The sequence below is a fragment of the Macaca nemestrina genome, chromosome 20 (genome assembly GCF_043159975.1).
Source record: "Macaca nemestrina isolate mMacNem1 chromosome 20, mMacNem.hap1, whole genome shotgun sequence".
Taxonomy (NCBI): Eukaryota; Metazoa; Chordata; class Mammalia; order Primates; family Cercopithecidae; genus Macaca; species Macaca nemestrina.
In genome coordinates this window covers 4,560,761-4,580,484 of record NC_092144.1, presented here as the reverse complement: position 1 = coordinate 4,580,484, position 19,724 = coordinate 4,560,761, and the positions used below count along the sequence as shown (strand labels likewise).

General features: G+C 52.1%; 2 protein-coding genes across 10 annotated transcripts in view; both read right to left on the bottom strand.

The window, feature by feature from the left end:
* Positions 1-9,791, bottom strand: part of LOC105485051 (lysine demethylase 4B) — a 183,652-nt gene extending 173,861 nt beyond the window's left edge. For 5 of the 6 annotated variants that reach the window (XM_011747234.2, XM_011747265.3, XM_071088152.1 and 2 more), the window contains exon 1: positions 9,671-9,791. The gene's annotated coding sequence lies outside the window, so the exon portion shown is untranslated. The remainder of the gene's footprint in view (positions 1-9,670) is intronic. The other variant, XM_011747247.3, reaches the window with a different exon arrangement.
* Positions 9,792-17,564: 7,773 nt separating this feature from the next.
* The window catches only part of LOC105487125 (ubiquitin like with PHD and ring finger domains 1), a 55,792-nt gene continuing 53,632 nt past the window's right edge, over positions 17,565-19,724 (bottom strand). For all 4 annotated transcript variants that reach the window (XM_071086727.1, XM_071086728.1, XM_071086729.1 and 1 more), the window contains exon 17: positions 17,565-19,072. In XM_071086727.1, the coding sequence (XP_070942828.1) occupies positions 18,926-19,072 (147 nt within the window). In that variant the 3' untranslated portion in view covers positions 17,565-18,925. The remainder of the gene's footprint in view (positions 19,073-19,724) is intronic.

Here is a 19,724-nt window from a genome sequence, read left to right as displayed (position 1 = left end):
TGACCAGGCACGCATGCATTTGACAACTGTCAGGCGGAGTTGGACAATGCAAACCCACTCAGAGGGACCCAGGGTGTGGCACCACCACAGCCATGCCGCCCCAGCTCCCAGTGATCACACACCAGCCTGGGCTTGACCACACCCGCTCACTGCAGCCCATCCCTCTTCCCTCCCTGGGCCAGTGACAGGCTCAGAAGTGCACAGGAGTTGTTTCGATTAACGCAGCTGCCCTTTGGGCTCTGGCTGAGAAGAAGGCTCTGCTCTGCCTTTGGGGTACATAGGACACCCGTGGTTGGAGGGGCCAAGAAAATTCTGTGGCTTCCACCAACTCCAGCCCAGAGAGACAGTAACATGAGACGCCTTATGTTCTTTTATTTTTTTGTTTTTTTTTTGTTTGTTTGTTTGTTTTGAGACAGAGTCTCACTACATTGTGCAGGCTGGAGTGCAGTGGTGTGACCTTGGCTCACTGCAACCTCTGCCTCCCAGGTTCAAGTGATTCTCCTCCCTCAGCCTCCCGAGTAGCTGAGGTAACAGGCACGCACCACCATGCCCGGCTATTTTTTGTATTTTTAGTAGAGGTGGGGTTTCACCACGTTGACCAGGCTGGTCTCGAACTCCTGACTTCAGGTGATCCACCCTCCTCGGCCTCCCAAAGTGCTGGGATGACAGGCGTGAGCCACTGCGCCCGGCCAAGATGCCTTATGTTCTAGGGGAGTCAGGAGAGCGACTTCCTCCACCTCGTCCCCACCCTTCCTGAGGGAAGCAGTTGGAATAGAGCAGTGAATAGGAGTTGAAATTCCAGGGGCTTGACCCAAGTGCATGCTAGAGACGGCAATCCTCTCTCTCCTGAGCAAGATAATCAGCTCCATGCAGCCCGACAGCAAGACAGGAGGCCCGCTCTGCCTCCAGCCAACACTGTCTGACAGATGGGATTTTAGGAGAGTATGGAGATGCTGCAGGAAGGGGACGACGGCAACATGACGCGACTGTCCCGGTCCAGGAGCCTGGCTCGGGTCCTGCTCACATCCCAGGGAGCCCAGGGTGGCGCCCCTCACTCGGGACACCCAGCCAGCATGTCCAGTGCTGTTCCCAGGGGCGCCCAGGCTGGCCAGCTTCCAGGCTGCTGCCCAGACACGCTGCAGTCTGGAGTCCGGGCTGAGGACACAGCCCATTTCCAACCCGCCGTGATCGAGGGGTCCGCGGCACCTGCGGGTAGTTTCAGGCCGGCTCTGTGGTCAAAAGGGACCCCTGGGACCCATCACACAAAGAGCGATTCTGAATCCACGGCCGGCTGATCTTACACAAATCATCCGTCTCCACGTTCCCTCCCTGGAGACGAGGGCAGCCACCAAAACAAAAACAGGCCCACTGCCACCGCTGGCAGCCCACAAGGTGCCATCACTGGGGTCCAGCTATGAATGCTGAAGGGAGGTCTGTGCCCGGGGCAATCCTGCCACTGTGCCCTCAGCCGACGTTTTCACAGCGGGTCGCCCGGGCTTGTCTGAAAAATGCAACAGTGGTCGTGCCTACCGGCAAACAGGGCCAGGTCTGCGTGAGTGACTGTCAATGTGCACCTGAGAGCCCTCGGGGTCTCGGGGTGCAGCAGCCATTGGCAGTCGGCCTCGGGATTCTCAGCCTTTGTCCACCGAACACACACGATCCCAGTCCAGAGCCACAGAGCAACTTCGCGCTCGGCCACTGCCAAGGAGGCACAGCCCGCCAGCGTGGCAGAGATGGCTGGACACAAACTTGTCATCCATCCCCTCGTGTTCGCTGAGATCGCTGAGGTGGATAAAGAAAGAAAAGAAAGGGGGAAGGGAGGCAGAGCCAGAGAAGCAGGGAGAGACAGAGGGCAAGCAAAAAAAAGAAAAGAAAAGAAAAAAAGGCCACTTTTGAAAGCCAAGAAATTCTGAGCAAGCCTCTCCAGATTGTTTATTTCAATCAAGGAAAGAAAGCATGACCGTAAATTAACGATACGGTTTCTTGACAAGTCAGAACGTTCCTGGGACAGGCCCAAATCTAAGATGCCAGAGACCTACTTGGCTCAGAAAATGCCTGTCAGCTGGGAGAAGAGTGAGACAAAGGAAGTGTGGCCGGGCACAGTCCCCCACTCGGCCACTGACCGCACGATGGCCACCGACGGGCACCTATCCACTCACTCTACAAAGCTGAGCTCTGCACCGGCTCAGCCACCTCGCTCATGAGTCTCCCTGTGCTCAGGGCTGGAAGAAACCACCATCTGCGACTCCCCGCCCCTCCCATCGGGGGCGCTAGCATTGGTAATGAGGAGAGTTCGGATGCTTACAAAACAAAAGCCTTGTGAAATTGTGCAATGCCGTCTTCCTTTTAAACAAAACCTCAGTTCCTGCCAGGTCACACTGAACTCCTTGGGCCGAGTACACGACTCGACGTGCTTCTGACACTTGGTGAGTTGTAACAGAAAGGTGGCCGTGTGAATCCCACAGCAAGAGAGTCCGGCGTCTCAAACAGTGAAGTGTTCCCCCAACCTACACGGTTTGTAGCTGCTTTTTTCCTCCTTTATGGTGAGGCTGTCTGGGTGGATGTCAGCATCACATTTTCTTACATTCCTGCAGTTTTAAGGATCCTTGAAATTACCCATGACACTCCCCCCGCTTTTTTTTGTTTGAGACTGAATTTCCCTCTTGTTGCTCAGGCTGGAGTGCAGTGACACGATCTCAGCTCACCACAACCTCCGCCTCCCGGGTTCAAGCAATTCTCCTGCCTCAGCCTCCCGAGCAACTGGGATTACAGGCATGTACCACCACGCCGGCTAATTTTGTATTTTTAGTAGAGACAGGGTTTCTCCATGTTGGTCAGGGTAGTCTCAAACCCCTGACCACAGGTGATCCACCCGCCTCAGCCTCCCAAAGTGCTGGGATTACAGGCGTGAGCCACCACACCCGGCCATGACCCATATTTTTTTTAAGTCTATGACTCTAAATGCTTTTAAGTTGGGAAGATACAAATTCACACTCAGGCTGGGCATGGTGGGTCACACCTGTAATCCAAGCACTCTGGGAGGCCAAGACGGGCAGATGCCCTGAGGTCAGAAGCTGGAGACCAGACTGGCCAACATGGCGCAATCCCATCTCTACTAAAAATACAAACATTAGCCGGGCATGGTGGCAGGCACCTGTAATCCCAGCTACTTGAGAGGCTGAGGCAGGAGAATCGCTTGAACCCGGGAGGTGGAGGTTGCAGTGAGCCAAGATCAGCCCACTGCACTCCAGTCTGGGCCACAGACCAAAACTCTGTCTCAAAAAAAAAAAAAAAAAAAAAAAATTCATTCATTCAACAAGGAATGTCTACTGAACACCCAACATGTCCCAGGAGCTGCCCTACATCTTAGGGGGTCACAGGGCTGACGTTTCCATAGTTTTCCACAGTGTGACACTCACACCCTAGCCAGGTATTTGCAAACTGCAACCCACAGGTTCAATCCTGCCTGCCACCTGTTTTTGTGCAGCCTGCAGTCTAAGAATGGTTTTGACATCTTTTAGTGGTTGCAAAAAAAAAAAAAAAGCAAAAGAAGAAAAATGTCTTATAATGTAAAAATTGCATGGAATTCACATGTTTGTGTCCATAAATAAAGTTTTATTGAAACACAGGCACACTTGCCCATGGGAGCTTTCTTGCTACAACAGCAAAGCAGAGCGGTCTGGACAGACATGACCTCTGGCTTACAAAGCCGAAAATATTTACTGTCTGGCCCTTCCAGAAAAAGCCCCTGCCCTAGTAGATGAGACAAACAGATACACAAACAGATTAATACCCAGCTCTGATCATGTGACATGCAAAGAAGGAGAAGCAGGGAAGGGAGGCGACTGGAGTGACAAGGAGCCTGCTGGGTGGAAAGAGCCCCAGGCAGTGGGCACCGCAAGTGCACAGGTCCTGGGGAAGGGAAGGGTGGGCAGGGAAGGTGGCTGTGCCAGGAAAGGAGCAGGCGCAGGAGGGAGAGCGGGAGGAAAGGAAGGACAAGGCCACAGATGACAGAGCGAAGGGGCCACGTGAAAGGGCCTGGAATTTTTCCCAAGGGCAATAGGAAGCCACCGGAAGGTTCTGAGCAGGGGAAGATCTTTTGTTTGTTTTGGTTTTTACTCGTTTGAGTACCTTTTTTTTTTTTTTTTTTTTTTTTTTTTTTGAGACAGAGTTTCACTCTGTCTCCCAGACTGGAGTGCAGTGGTGTGATCTTGGCTCACGACAGCCTCTGCCTCCCAGGTTCCAGAGATTCTCATGCCCCCACATCCCAAGTAGCTGGGACTACAGGCGCCCATCACCACACCCAGCTGATTTTTGTATTTTTGTAGAGATGGGATTTCACCATGTTGGCCAGGCTGGTCTCAAACTCCAGACCTCAGGTAATCGTCCCGTCCTGGCCTCCCAAAGTGCTGGGATAACAGGTGTGAGCCACCGCACCTGGCCATTTATTTTATTTTATTTTATTTTATTTTATTTTATTTATTTTGTTGAGACGGAGTCTTGCCCTGTCACCCAGGCTGGAGTGTAGTGGAGGATCTTGGCATAATTCTCCTGTCTCAGCCTCCCAAGTAGCTGGGACTACAGGTGTGTACCGCCATGCCCAGTTAATTTTTTTTATTTTTGTAGAGACGAGGTTTCACCATGTTGGCCAGGCTGGTCTCGAACTCCTGACCTCACGTGATCTGCCCGCCTCAGCCTCCCAAAGTGCTGGGATTATAGGCGTGAGCCACTGCACCCAGCCAGTTATTTTGTTTTTAATATACTTTGTTTTAGGGAGCAGTTTTAGGTTCACAGCAGAACTAAGCAGGAGGTAGAGACTTCCCATGTTCCCCGCCGCCACAGGGAAGGCCATTTTCCGAGCTCCTCGAGGGAGCAGCAGGGAATGGACGGACCCAGATCTAATCAAGCTCAGCATCCAAGAACAGGCCAAGTCACGCGGGGAGTGAGCTTGAAAATCAATTCGTCCGAAAACCAAAAAACATCAATTTGTCAATCCACTCCTGCCTCAATATTTGGGAAGATACACATTTCCTTTTTTTCAATATAGAGGTTAAGCTCATTTGAACACGGTTAGTAAAAGTATGTGCAACTTGGCCAAGCATAGTTGCTCACACCGGTAGTCCCAGCACTTTGGGAGGCTAGGCAGGCGGATCACTGGAGGTCAGGAGTTTGAGACCAGCCTGGCCAACATGGTGAAATCCTGTGTCTACTAAAAATACAAAAGTTAGCCGGGCGTGGTGGCAGGTGCCTGTAATCCCAGCTACTGGGGAGGCTGAGGCTGAAGAATCACTTGAACCCGGGAGGCAGCACTTGTAGTGAGCTGAGATTGAGCCACTGCACTCCAGCCTGGGTGACAGAGCGAGATTCTGTCTCAAAATAAATACATACATACATACACACATACATACATGCATACATACATGCATACATACATAAAAGTACATGCAACTAGCACATTAACGTCCCACAACTTTGGGGACACTACTGTTCAGGAAGAGGCCAAGATCAAAGAGGTGCGTCATTCTAAAATGGATTTTTTTTTTTTTTTTTTTTTTTTTGTTGAGACAGAGTCTCGCTTTGTCGCCCAGACTGGAGTGCAGTGGCCGGATCTCAGCTCACTGCAAGCTCCGCCTCCCGGGTTCACGCCATTCTCCTGCCTCAGCCTCCCGAGTAGCTGGGACTACAGACGCCCGCCACCTCGCCCGGCTAGGTTTTTTTTGTATTTTTTAGTAGAGACGGGGTTTCACTGTGTTAGCCAGGATGGTCTCGATCTCCTGACCTTGTGATCCGCCCGTCTCGGCCTCCCAAAGTGCTGGGATTACAGGCTTGAGCCACCGCGCCCGGCCTCTAAAATGGATTTAAAGAAAACGGTCCGGCAAATCGACAGGTCAGGGCTATGGTGACTGGGAGGATATGGAAATGCCACCTCTGGGGGCAGCCAAGCAAGCCTGGGCAAGGACCTGCCAGAGCTCAGAGGCCAGAGAGCAGCCCAGGAAGACCCGGAGCTCAGAGGCCAGATGCACGGAGTGCAGGGGACCCTGTGGGGGACTCCTCTCCTCTCAGGTGGAAGCTGCCACCCTGGAAGGGCAGAAAGACGGTCGCGGAGAACCTGAACAGCCAGGTGAGGAGTGTGGCCGGGACACAGTTTGCAAATAGGAGTCACTCACTGCTAAAGGGGAGTGGGGAGGACAGAAAGGGAGCTGAGGCCCATCACAGTCACAGCACACCATGAGCTGCTGCAGGGCTGAAGGCCAAGTCCAAGGTTCTCACTGGGGGGGTGACAGTGCTTTCCAGGGGACATTTTTGGTTGCTACAGCTTAGGGGACACTGCTACTAGCATCTGGTGGGTGGCGGTCATGGATATTGCCCACATTCATCCTACAGTGCCCAGGACAGCCCCGCCATGGAATGTCCCAGCTCAGAACGTGGACACGGCAGAGGTGGGGAGACCCCAATGGGGCAGCAGGGTCCTGCCATGTAATAAACCGGCTCTGAACTCAGAGCTCCTGGCGCCCTGCAAGCTTCAGTGTCTTTTACCCGCTTTGATCCTCACAACCACCTGGGAGGAAGGTGTTCCCATTACACCCGTTTTACAGATGAAGAAAGCGAGGACCAGAGAGGGGAAGTGACCGCCTCAGAGCAGGGATCTGAATCCAGGTCTCTCCAACTCTGAAGCCTGTGTGGGGCATGGAACCGAGGGCAGAGACCCAGAGATGTCGCCAAGACCACCAGATGAGAACGGAGCTCAGGCTGGGCCCCTGCTCTCCTGCCCGGCATCCTAAGCCAGGAGCAGAGGCTCCTGGGGCAGGAAGGGGGAGGGCTGTGGCGTCTGAAGGCCCCACCAGGCTGCCTCATGGCAGGTCCCTGGAGCTGAGCCAGGAGCCCAGCGTGAAGCTGTGGATGAGGACGGCCGATCTGTCATGGTGGTGACCAGCACAGGCTTGCGGAGCCCCCCGCCAGCCTCCACACCATTCATCTGCTCTCCGTCCCCTCCCGCCCAGTGGGCTCGGAAAGGTTTAGTGCCCCCTGACCTGCTTTGTTACTCAGCAAGTGACTGGCTCAAGGTCACCCAGCTCTGAACCCCCAATTCCGCTCCCCAATCCAGGGAACAAAGCCACCTATGAATGCACCTCAGGCCCTCAACAGCCTTGCCTCGTCCTGCCTGTTCCCTGAGCTGGGCCCGAGGGCAGCGGACTGCACACCACCATTCCAGCTGTGACCAGGCCCTGGGCAGCCAGCTCACCCTTTCCCCCACCACACTCTAAACCCACAGGAGCCAGGGACTCCTCCCAACCTGTCCCGGCATGGCACTCGGCACTCAAAACCCAGCAGCCCAGACCAGGTGAACGCATGACCGCAAGGCCCGTCCCCACAGGTGTCAGATGGAACCGAGGACAGATGGCTTCCCTGGAGCTGAGGCTCCTCCCCAGCTCATCGGGGGAGTGGGCGGGGCATAGGACAAACGGGCAGGAAACCAGCAGAGGAGACAGAGCAATTAGGAATTAAAGCGCAAGCAGAGTGGTCAGGCGGGAGAGAAGGACACAGAGGGCGACCCCTGACCGCCCCCAGAGGGCTCCTGCAGGACGGACAGGGACTGAAGACACGGCAGGAGGCTGAGGAAGGGTCTCTTCCACAAGACAGAAAAGTACAACAAAGGCCAGGCGGGGTGCTGTGCGGTGGCTGATCAGTTATACCTTTAAGCCCCAGTAGTTAACATCTTGTTAGCAGCTCCCTCCCCAAAGAAGAAAAGGCTATAAAATGCGAACAAACCGATTGTTACCACGACATATATATTTCAAGTCTCAGCAACTAAACACACACGTGCACACGCAGGCACCCGCAGCTCCTGACACAGTACACGCTTCCACCAGAACAGCCTGCACACAAACACCCATCTGTGCGGCAGAATCTCCGTCACCCTCTTTTCCTCCCCAGCGGTGACCTCCTCTAGGCCAGGACGGTCTGACCCGTCCTGGTGTCGCCGGCTCAAGGAGGGGGAGCGCCCGGACCTGCCAGGTGTCCAATCAGACACACGGAGACGAGGCTGGCAAGTCCCAGAAATCCTCGGCTCAGACAGAAGTTGACTCTACCACGGCTTTACACTCCGACCTTCAGGGTTTCAAAACATAAACTGCAAAGAGGAGAGAGGCTGCCCACTGCGTCAGCAGGGGCTGCAGGAGAAGGCTGACCCCGTGTGTTGACAAACCCTCCTGGTGGCTCATAAGGAAGCTATTATTGGGGAATTAGGGGAGTCATTAGCTCTCGAACGGCAGTGATAAAAGCCCATAGGAGTCGTCTAATGAGCCTGCTTTAGGACTGGTGCTGTTTTTAGGAGCATTCTCCAGCCCGGGGAGATTCTGATAAATGGCCATTGAGGCAGAGGGGTGGGGCAGGGCACCGATCCCTTGAATGCAGCCCAGTATCCAGAGATCCCAAGACAGTGCAGGCACCCGGTGGGACCCAAAGCAACTTGCTGAATACATGCCCCAGCCAGAAACACATGGAAAAAGACGCTCTTCACATATGACAGGATCACCGGGCTCCACGGAGCTGAACCACCTTCTCACTAGTTTCACAACTCGGGGAACACATCCCCACAAGGTGCTGCTGAATTATTAAAACACAAGCATCCTCCCCCAAGCAAACAGATGGGATGCACCCAAAAGCAGTCCATGCCTCCACTGCCCCCAGGGGCGGAAAACATGCCTCTAAAAAACTTCCACCGTGCCCAGGTGGACAGAGACCCCGTCCTGCCTGATTGTCATGGCCACCACTGAGCGCAGACCTGGGCCCTGGCAGACCCCAGGTCAAGCAGATTTCAGAGCGAGTCCGTCCCCAGCTCCCACGGGGATGTCCACGGGTGACACAGAAAAGGGGTCTCAGCGGAAGCAACTCCTCAATTCATTTCTCTAGAGCAGGGGCTTCGTTCGAGATGGCGATCAGGCTGGAAGGGGGAGGGACGGGGAGACTCGTGGAGGCTGCCGTTGCATAGCAAGACTTTTTTTTCTAAAATCCAGATTGCATATGCTTATGGGGGGTGGGGTTTCGGGTACGTACGGGGGGCAAGTTTGGAAGCCACCAAGGCACAGCAGGTTGACCGGGGGTGGGGGCAGCGCAGGAGCAATGATAGGCATTTAGGGGGCATCCCTGGGTGTCCAGCTGGAGGGCTTCCCCTTAGCCCCTCTGGCGCCCAAAGGGCCAGAAACGCAGGCGGGGGTTACCCAGGTACTGGGGTCTTTTTTCTTTTTCTTGCTTTCTTTAAATAATAATAATAATAATACGCTGAGGGTTGTCCTGGGTGATAAAAGGGCCCGGCCGGGGCCACCCACGCTGTCATCTTTTGTGCGGGGCGCCAGGACCGTCTGCGCCTAGCCCCCGCGCGCCCCCGGCCCAGGAAGGGGCCCCCGCTCCCGCCCCTGGGCGCGCCCCGCCATTGTCCGGCCCCGCCGCCCCCACCCGAAAACCAGCAGGCGCCCTCGGGCCGGGCGGTTAACGCCCCCAACCGCCCCGCCGGCCCGGACAAAGCGCGAGGCCCGGCCCGAGCAGGCCGCGCCCGAGGCCTGGGCCTCGAGTCCCGGGCGCGCCCGCAGCCCCGAGCCGCGACGCGGGGGCGGCCATGGCGGCGGGGTCCGCGCTCGGACACGGCCCGGCGGCCTCCCCGTGGGCTCACCTGAGGCGGCGTGCGCGGCCCAGTCCGGGAGCAGCGGCGCGCGCTCCCCCGCCCTCGGCGTCGCACCCCCAGGCCCCGCTCGGGCCGGGCCCCGCTCGGTTGCTGGCGACCGAGCCCTCCTCCAGCGCTCGCGGGGGGGGCTTATAAGGCCGCGCGCCAGCTCCGCCCCGACTGCCATTGGCTGCCTGACCCACGCCCGAGTGCCCATTGGCCCGCGCTGACAGCTCCGCCCCTCCCCTCCGCCGGGCCCATCAACACCGCACGGCCCGCCCACCGCGCTTCGCGATTGGGCGGGGACAAACGCCGGCCTCGCCTCTTCATTGGCAGCCCGGCGGGGACACGCCGGCGCCCACCCACGTGCCCGCTGACCGGCTCCGTTCTCATTGGAGGGGGCGCACGCCAGCCAAGGCGGCCGCGACCAACCCGACGGCAGCTGGGCCTCGGATTGACAAGGGAGCCTCAGGGCCCGCCCGACGACCGCACAGAGAGGAGCTAGTATTGGCTTGCCGGGCCAGCCCGAGGCGCGGACAGGCTGGGGCGGGTGCCAATCACTGCCCGCACGCTCCGGGCCCCGCCCTGGTTATCAGGCGGCGGCTGAGTACGTGAGACCTAGCACAGCATCAGCACCGGCCGGGAACGTGCAGGCTGCAGGTTCGAAGCCCGTGGCCGGAATGTGGGCGTACCGTTCCCCCATTTGCAAAGTTCCAAGCTAGAAGACATAGCGATCCGTTTTGCAAAGGAGGAGAACCGAAAACAGGAGAAACATAGAGTAAAGCAGCAAGAGCCTCCACCCTGCCCCCGCAGGTCTATTTCCATCACAATCAACAAACCTTTGCAAAGGGGCAAGGCCTTCCGAATAAAGTTAGGGTCCCTCTCCCCAAGTTCCCTAAAATGGCAGAGAATGAGCTTTGGTCCTTTCTGACCTGGGTTCAAAGCTCAGCCGGGCCCCATGCCTCACTGTGGTTGGCCTCCAACAAAGTAACCTCGCTGAGTCTGATTCCAACTGTGCAATGGATATGATGCTAGTAGCCACACCCCGTCTACCAGCCTTTGAGAATGTTGCAAGGATTAAGTGGGATGAGGCACGGAGAAAGATTTGACCCTGTGACTACACAAAATGAGCATTGTGTACTGGGCCACTGCAGAGGCGTTGGCATGCCCCCATTTGGACGGGCAGGAGTGTAAATTGGACAATTTGACATTTTCTAACAACATTCTAAGTGCATCCACCCTATAACCCAGCCAGCAGTTCTTCCTGGAGGTGATGTACCCAAAGAAAAGGTCTGGAGCTTACACAATTCAAGAATGCGGGCAGCAGGGCTGTCTGCAACTGTTTCCAATGTTTTGCCCTAAATACCCATCAGCGGGGGATTAGAGAAGTAACTTAATAGCAATCAGTACTCTGGAATACTTACTATGTAGCAATTGAAAAGGCGGCCAGGCCCCGTGCTGAAGCTAAGGCGTGGTGGCTCACACCTGTAATCCCAGCACTTTGGGAGACAGTCAGGTGGATCACCTGAGGTCAGGAGTTCGAGACCAGCCTGGCGAAAAGGGCAAAACCCTGTCTCTACTGAAAAATACAAAATTAGCCAGGCATGGTGGCGCACGCCTGCAATCCCAGCTACTCCAGAGGCTGAGGCAGAGGTTGCAGTGAGCCGAGATCACTGCACTTCAGCCTGGGCAACAGTGTGAGACTCGTCTCAAAAAAAAAAAGAAAAGAAAAGGAGGCCGATCTGCATGCAATCATGAAATATCTTCCAACCGCTGAGCTAGGGGCAGTAGTCCAGAATCCTGTACTCAGTAAAATGTATATGGAAACACACACAGAAACCGGCATGAGGTTTTTAAGAGCACACAAGCCTGTCAATGTACAGAAAAAGGTCCTCCTAACCTGAAGAAACTAACTTAATCCTTGGGGAGAGAAGGAAAGTTGCATGCTGGTAAAAAGAGAAGTCAAAGGAGAATTTAAGCAGCTCTGGGTGTTTTACATTCCTATGGGACCATATTCATATATTCCACATGGAGTTAAGATTCAATTTTAGTTCATGCCTGGGAATCGCAGCACTTTGGAAGGCTGAGGTGGGCAGATCACTTGAGCTCAGGAGTTCGAGAACAGGCTGAGCAATATAGCAAGACCCCGTCTCTACAAAAAAAAAAAAAAAAAAAGCAAAAAGTCTCTGGGCGTGGTGACACATGCCTATAAACCCAGCTATTCGGGGGCTGAGGTGAAAGGATCACCTGAGCCCAAGGAGGTGGAGGCTGCAGTGACCCATTGATTACACCACTGCACTCCAGCCTGGGTGACAGAGTCAAACTCCGTCTCAAAATAAAAAGTAAAAATAAAATTAAAAGACAGGCTGGGTGTAGTGGCTCACACCTGTAATCCCAGCCCTTTGGGAGGCCAAGGTGGGAGGATCACTTGATCTCAGAAGTTTCAGGCCAGTCTGGGCAACATAGCGAGACCTCTTCTCTACTAAAAATTTAAAAAATGAGTCGATGGTGGGGGCACATGCCTGTGGTCCCAGCTACTTTGGGGGGGCCGAGGAGGATCACTTGAGCCCGGAAGGTCGAGGCTACAGTGAGCCATGATCACACCACTGCACTCCTGGGTGACAGAATGAGGCCCTGTCTCAAAAAAAACGGCAATCATGCAGGGAAGGAGTCCCCACCCCACATACATAGGGCTTTTTGTTCTACTTCCAAGTATATTCTGTAAGACAGTGGGGGTGTTTGGATTTCACAGACGATACAAATGTTTTTAACCAAGTCACCCAAATGGGTTCTCCACTTTATTTTGCGTAGACAAAGTTTTAATGCCATCTATTATGAGAAACACTTAACACTAACAATCATAGAATCTGGGTGGTGGGTCTCCTTGAGGGTTCACCATCCGATTCTTTCCAAGTTTTGGAAACCTTGCATATTAAATGTTAAAAACACACTAGAATTGCTGTCAGGTAAGAAGTCTTCATCCTCCGAAAAGGAAGGAAATGCTCTTTAGAATATTTTAATGGACAGATTCATTTAGAGAACACTCACCTAATTGCCCTGGTTTTCTTCCATTCTTTGCAGTCAGATGCAAATCTCACAAAGGACGGGGGCAGGGAATGCTTGCGGACCTCCCCCTAAACAAGACCAGGAGGCTTCACTTGGCTTTCAGACATCAAGGAATCCCCAATTAGCAGGCCCAGTGCTCAATTTCTGACTGGTCTCCATCAATCTTTCTAGACAGGCAAGGTGTGGAGTGCAGAAATGTTCAATGCTTTAATAGATTTCCCTCCCTCCTATGGGTTGGTCTGTTGCATTAACAAATTGAAATGGGAGGCCGGGTGCAGCGGCTTTAATCCCAGCACTTTGGGAGGTTGAGGCAGGAGGATCACTTGAGCCCGGGAGTTCGAGACCAGCCTGGCCAACATGGCAAAACCCCGTCTCTACAAAAAGTACAAAAATTGGCCAGGTGTGGTGGTGCATGCCGGTAGTCCCAAATACTCGAGAGAGAGGGGGAAGCCCAAGAATCGCTTGAATCCAGGAGGAGGAACCTGCAGTGAGCTGAGATTGTACCACTGCACTCCAGCCTGGGCCACGGAGACTGCCTTAAAAAAAAAAAAAGAAAAAAGAAAAAAAAAAAAAAAGAGATGGGGCTCATGACTGTAATCTCAGCACTTTTAGGAGGCAGAGGTGGGAGGATCCCTTGAGCCCAAAAGGTTGAGGCTGCAGTGACCTATGATCATGCCACTGTACTCCAGCCTGGGTGACAAAGTGAGACTTTGTCTCTTAAAAATAGAAAACAATACAGGCCAGGTGCAGTGGCTCACACCTGTAATCCCAGCACTTTGGAAGACCAAGGAGGGCAGATCACTTGAGGTCAGGAGTTCGAGACCAGCCCGGCCAACATGGCAAAACATGGCAAAACCCTGTCTCTACCAAAAATACAAAAAATTAGCCAGGCACGGTGGTGCGCACCTGTAATCCCAACTACTCAGGAGCCTGAGGCAGGAGAATCGCTTGAACCTAGGAGGTGGAGATTGCAGTGAGCCAAGATTGTGCCACTGCACTCCAGCCTGGGCAACAGAGCAAGACTACATCTTAAAACAAGTCAAAGGGGGATTATAGAAAGGTGGCCCATCTACACAATGGAATATTACTCAGCCATGAAAAGGAATAAAGCTCTGACACAGGCTACAATATGGATAAACCTTGAAAATTCTATGCTTAGTGACAGAGGCCAGACACAAAAGAATACTGTATAATTCCATTTATATGAAATGTCCAGGGCAGGCAAATCCATAAGGACAGAGAGGATTCATGGCTGGCAGGGGCTGGGGGAGGGACACAGGGTGTGACTGCAAAAGGGTTCGAGGTTTCTTTTTGTGTGGATGGAAAAGTTCTGTAATTAGATGGTGGTGATGGCTGCGTAACTGTATCGACTACACTAAAACCACTAAACTGACCGGCTACGGTGGCTCACACTTGTAATCCCAACACTTTGGGAGGCCAAGGCAGGTGGATCACCTGAGGTCGGGAGTTCGAGACCAGCCTGACCAACCTGGTGAAATCCCATCTCTACTAAAAATATGAAAATTAGCTGGGCATGGTGGTACACACCTACAATCCCAGCTACTTGGGAGGCTGAGGCAGAAGAATTGCAGGGGGAGGTTGCAGTACGAAAAGATCTCGCCACGGCACTCCAGCCTGGGTGACAGAGCGAGACTGTCTCAAAAACACCACAGTAGGCCAGATGTGGTGGCTCACACCTGTAACCCCAGCACTCTAGGAGGCCGAGGCGGGCAGATTACGAGGTCAGGAGATAGAGACCATCCTGGCTAACACAGTGAAACCCCATCTCTACCAAAGAATACAAAAAATTAGCCGGGCATAGTGGTGAGCACCTATAGTCCCAGCTACTCGGGAGGCTAAGGCAGGAGAACGGTGTGAACCCAGGAAGCGGAGGTTGCAGTGAGCCAAGATTGTGCCACTGTACTCCAGGCTGGGCGACAGAGCAAGACTCCATCTCAAAAAAACAAAAACAAAAAAAAAAAAACACACGCAGTAAAATGAAACCACTGAACTGTACACTTTAAAAGGGTGACCTTTATATTACCTGAACTATTATCTTAATAGAGCTGTTCAAGATTTTTAGGGTAGGCATGGCAGCTCACACCTGTAATCCCAGTACTTTGGGAGACCCAGACAGGAAAATGGCTTGAAGCCAGGAGTTCCAGACCAGCCTGGGCAACATAGTGAGATTTCTCTCTACTAAAAAAAGATATATACATATATATATATAATATGTATATATTTTATATATATCAAAATATATACATATTTTATATATATGTATATAAAAGTAGCCAGACATGGTGGTTTGCACCTGTAGTAGTCCCAGTTACTCAGGAGGCTGAGGCAGGATGATTGCTTGAGCATGGGAGTTTGAGGCTGCAGTGAGCTATGAGGACACCACCACTGTACTCCAGCCTGGGTAGCAAACTGAGATCTTGAATCAAAAAGACTTTTTTTTTTTTTGAGATAGAGTCTCGCCCTGTCGTCCAGGCTGGAGTGCAGTGGCACAATCTCGGCTCACTGCAACCTCCGCCTCCTGGGTTCATGCCATTCTCCTGCCTCAGCCTCCCAAGTAGCTGGGATTACAAGTGCATACCACCACGCCCAACTCATTTTTTATTTTTAGTAGAGACGAGGTTTCACCATGTTGGCCAGGCTGGTCTCAAACTCCTGACCTCAGGTGATCCACCCACCTCAGCCTCCCAAAGTGCTGCAATTACAGGTGTGAGCCACCACGCCCAGCCAAAAAAAATTTTTTTTTTTTTGAGACGGAGTCTCGCTCTGTCGCCCAGGCTGGAGTGTAGTGGCGCGATCTCGGCTCGCTGTAAGCTCTGCCTCCCAGGTTCACGCCGTTCTCCTGCCTCGGCCTCCTGAGTAGCTGGGACTACAGGTGCCCGTCACCACGCCCAGCTAATTTTTTGTATTTTTGGTAGAGACGGGATTTCATCGTGTGAACCAGGATGATCTCGATCTCCTGACCTCGTGATCCGCCCGTCTCGACCTCCCAAAGTGCTGGGATTACAGGCGTGAGCCACCGCGCCCGGCCAAAAGATTTTAAAGTGAACCAGGAAAGAAATATGATGCGCAACATTACAGTCGGTGGCAAAACAGTCCCACAAATACTTCTCTGGGCTTTGCTCATTTTTTAAACATGACATTGTTCTTTAAAGTGAGAGAAAAATCAAAGAGAAGGCAGCAATCTCAACAACGAACCCACTTTCGTGTTTTCTAGGAAGGGCCCACTGGGGACATTTATGGAGTTTCCTTCAAGTACTGGGAATCTTTCCTATTTTCATGTTCACACTTATTTCTGGTATAATCCACATACCATACAATTCACCCATTTAAAGTGTACAATTCTGTGGATTTTAGTATATCCACAGACATGGGCAACCATCAATTTGAGAACATTTTTACCACTCATAAAGAAACCCCAGACTGCACGTGGTGACTCATGTCTGTAATCCCAGCACTTTGGGAGGCTGAGATGGGAGGATCGCCTAATCACGGGAGTTGGAGACCAGCCTGGGCAACATAATGAGACCCCCATCTCTACAAAAAAAAAAAAAAAAAATTAAATTTGCCAATCATGGTGCTGCATGCCTGTGGCACCAGCTACTCGGGAGGCTGAGATGGGAGGATCACTTGAGCCCAGGAGTTGGAGGCTGCGATGAGCTGTGATCACACCACTGGACTCCAGCCTGGACAACAGGGCAAGACTGTCTCAAAAACAAACTAAATCTGCCCATATGGTTACTTAACCATCAATAAAAGGCACCAGTAATAGGTTGGTGTGAATTAATTAATCTGCAAGATGCAGCCCCTTTACCATCCGAGATTTTTTTTTTTTTTTTTTTTTTTTTTACGTTTTTAAAGACAGCATCTTATTCTGTTGCCCAGGCTGGAGTACAGTGGTGCAATCACAGTTCACTGCAGCCTCTAGCTCCGGGACTCAAGCAATCAGCCTCCTGCCTCAACCTCCTGAGTAGCGGGGACTACAGAACCACCACCACACCTGGCTAATATTTTTTTTGTTTGTTTTTTTGAGACGGAGTCTCACTCGGTCGCCCAGGCTGGAGTGCAGTGGCCGGATCTCAGCTCACTGCAAGCTCCGCCTCCCGGGTTCACGCCATTCTCCTGCCTCAGCCTCCCGAGTAGCTGGGACTACAGGCGCCCGCCACCTCGCCTGGCTATTTTTTTTGTATTTTTTAGTAGAGACGGGGTTTCACCGTGTTAGCCAGGATGGTCTCGATCTCCTGACCTCGTGATCCGCCCATCTCGGCCTCCCAAAGTGCTGGGATTACAGGCTTGAGCCACCGCACCCGGCCTAATATTTTTATTTATTTGTAGAGTTGGGGTCTACAGGCTGGTCTCAAACTCCTACACACTCAAGTGATCCTCCCGAGAGAAGGGACCAGCAAGCTTTGCTGGCCAGGCAGTGAGTATTTTTCAGCTTTGTGGTCCAGTTGGTTTCTGCTGCACCTACTCAGTTCTGCTGATAGTAGCGCAAACGCCACTATATACATAAAGAAGTGGGTGTGGTGGTGTCAATAAAACTTTATTTACAAAGACAGGCAGTGTCCCTGACTTGGGCCCCATTGGCTGTGGTTTGCTGACCCCTGCACTCAAGGCTGCTAAGTTAACAGCCCAGCACCTCCTAGGCTGTTAGAACCTCAGCCCATCACCATCATCTCCTGGGTCTCAGTTTTCTCAACTGTAAAGTGGGGTTGAAGCCACCTGCCTCACGTTTCTCCGGGGATTTTTGTAAAATAATGCACAAAAGTGCACAGAAAGCTCCAAAGGCAGTTTGCAAATAGGAAGACACAATCAAGTCTATCTGTGAAAAACATTTATTCTGAGAATCTAAAATCTGGACAAAGAATATTGGACTTTAGAAAAAGCCTACACAGAATTGTCTCATTCTTCCCTAATACATTAATAATCTAACAATAAGGAGGTGAAAAAAAAAATCCTTTAAAAATAACATTGTTCCAGTTTGTCTGCAGGTATGTGATTTAAAATATCCCTGTTCTATTGAGGTATAGGCTGCAAACTTTGGTAAAATTAGAAAAATTAACAAAACCTTTCAAAAAAAAATACAAAAACAAAAACAACAACCAAACTCTAACGTTGTATCTTTCTTGGTACATATACAGTAACTACAAAAAAAATTCATTTAGAAAATGTGTTCATAGAAAAAAAACAAAAACAAAAACAAAAATCCTCTTGTAAGTTCTCACATGCCGAGTTAAAAAATTGAATTTCAATGATCTGTAAGGCTCAAACTGTTCCCAAGCACCCATCCGGTGTCAGGAAGAACTGGATGACCGTAGTTTCTAGAATCTGGTTGGCATTTTCAATAATTCAGTGCTAACAACAAAGACGATGTCGTCTTTAGAAAGAAGGAACGAACCAAAGGCACTTGGGCGTGACTTCGTGTGCTGGCATCCGTCCATGGCCGCCTTCATCGGACAGCGTCAGCCACACATCTGGCCCACGTAGAGCAGAGTCCCCTTGAGGCCATTTCTGCATGGCCCCAACTCCCTGCTCTTGTGGGCAGAGGACTTTTCACGCAGATCTCAGACGCTAAGCAGTCTGGCGGGGGATGGCTTTGAGACAAAGGTTTCAACTGGGCCCGAGATGTTTCCTCTTTTCCTTGCAACAACTTCAACAGACAGCTGAGCCACGCCACGCCACGGGCTGCCACGGGCCACCATGGGGAACCATCTCACTGGACTTTAGATGACAAAATGCTGTCAGGAAGATGCTTGCTCTGACGTTGGGGGCCAGAACCCGAGAGAAGGACTGATCCCTTCGCCTTCTTCAAGAGTTGGTGGCAGCAACTTCTGAGAACTTGACACCAGAAACATCAACAGCCTCCACGCCACGTAGTTTCTGATTCCATCTTTAAAAAATCTTACACTGTTTTGTCGAGAAATTGTAGGCTTTTATGTTTTCAAAAAACTAAACACAATACTGAGAAGTCCAACTTTTAGCCAGAATACATAAATTCCTGAAAATGTATAGATTTGAAAAATAAAAATAAAAAAAAAAAAAAAAAGGAAGACAAACCTTTTTAGGGAACAGAGAAAACACTACCTGTTTAAGTTAAGCCCGCTAAGAACAAAATCAGGGCCGATGAACGAACCCTCCGACACATTTTCAGCAAAACGCCTGTCGAGAAGTGCTTGGAGATCACCGGCCGTTGCCGTAGCCGGGGAAGAGCTGGTTGAGGACGGTCTGCAGAGGCTGGTTCACCTGCATGGTGTAGCTCCGGCCCAGGTCGTAGCGGCAGGCGGGGCAGCTGAACACCTGTGCCCGGAACGATCTGTCCAGGCAATCCTGTAAGACACAGCGGGGGCGTGAGAAGTGCCATCCACGCCATCAGGTTTGCTCCTGGCCACCTCTCCCAGCGCTGCAAGGACAGTCTCACCAGGTCCAGAGGACCCCTCCTGACCTTCAGTCTCACTTTCCACCTGCCGCCCATCACCAGCCTGGCCTCCTTGGGGGCCCTCTAAGATTCCAAGCTCACCCAGCCTCCAGGCTTTTGTCCCTGCAAGTCATGCCACTTAACAGCTCGGCCCCCTGGCTCTCATCACTCATAGCTCAGCTCAAGTCACCTCCCCTATGGGGCCTTCCCTGACACCTCCCTAGAGTATCAGAGGCAGTCCCATCACGTTGCCCCATCTGCCTTCACGATGTCACCTCTCCTTCCACCTGTGGAGCCATCTTATTTATTAATGTGCTTATCTTATCTACAACAGGGCAGATGCTCCCTGAGCTTTGAGGCTGTGTTCTCTCTCAACACCAAGCACAGGGTATACAGTAGATGCTTCATAAACACACACATCAGGCCAAGCATCGTGGCTCATGCCTGTAATCCCAGCACTCTGGAAGGCCGAGGGGGGCAGATCACTTGAGGTCAGGAGTTCAAGACCAGCCTGGCCAACATGGTGAAATCCCAGCTCTACTAAAAATACAAAATTTAGCCAGG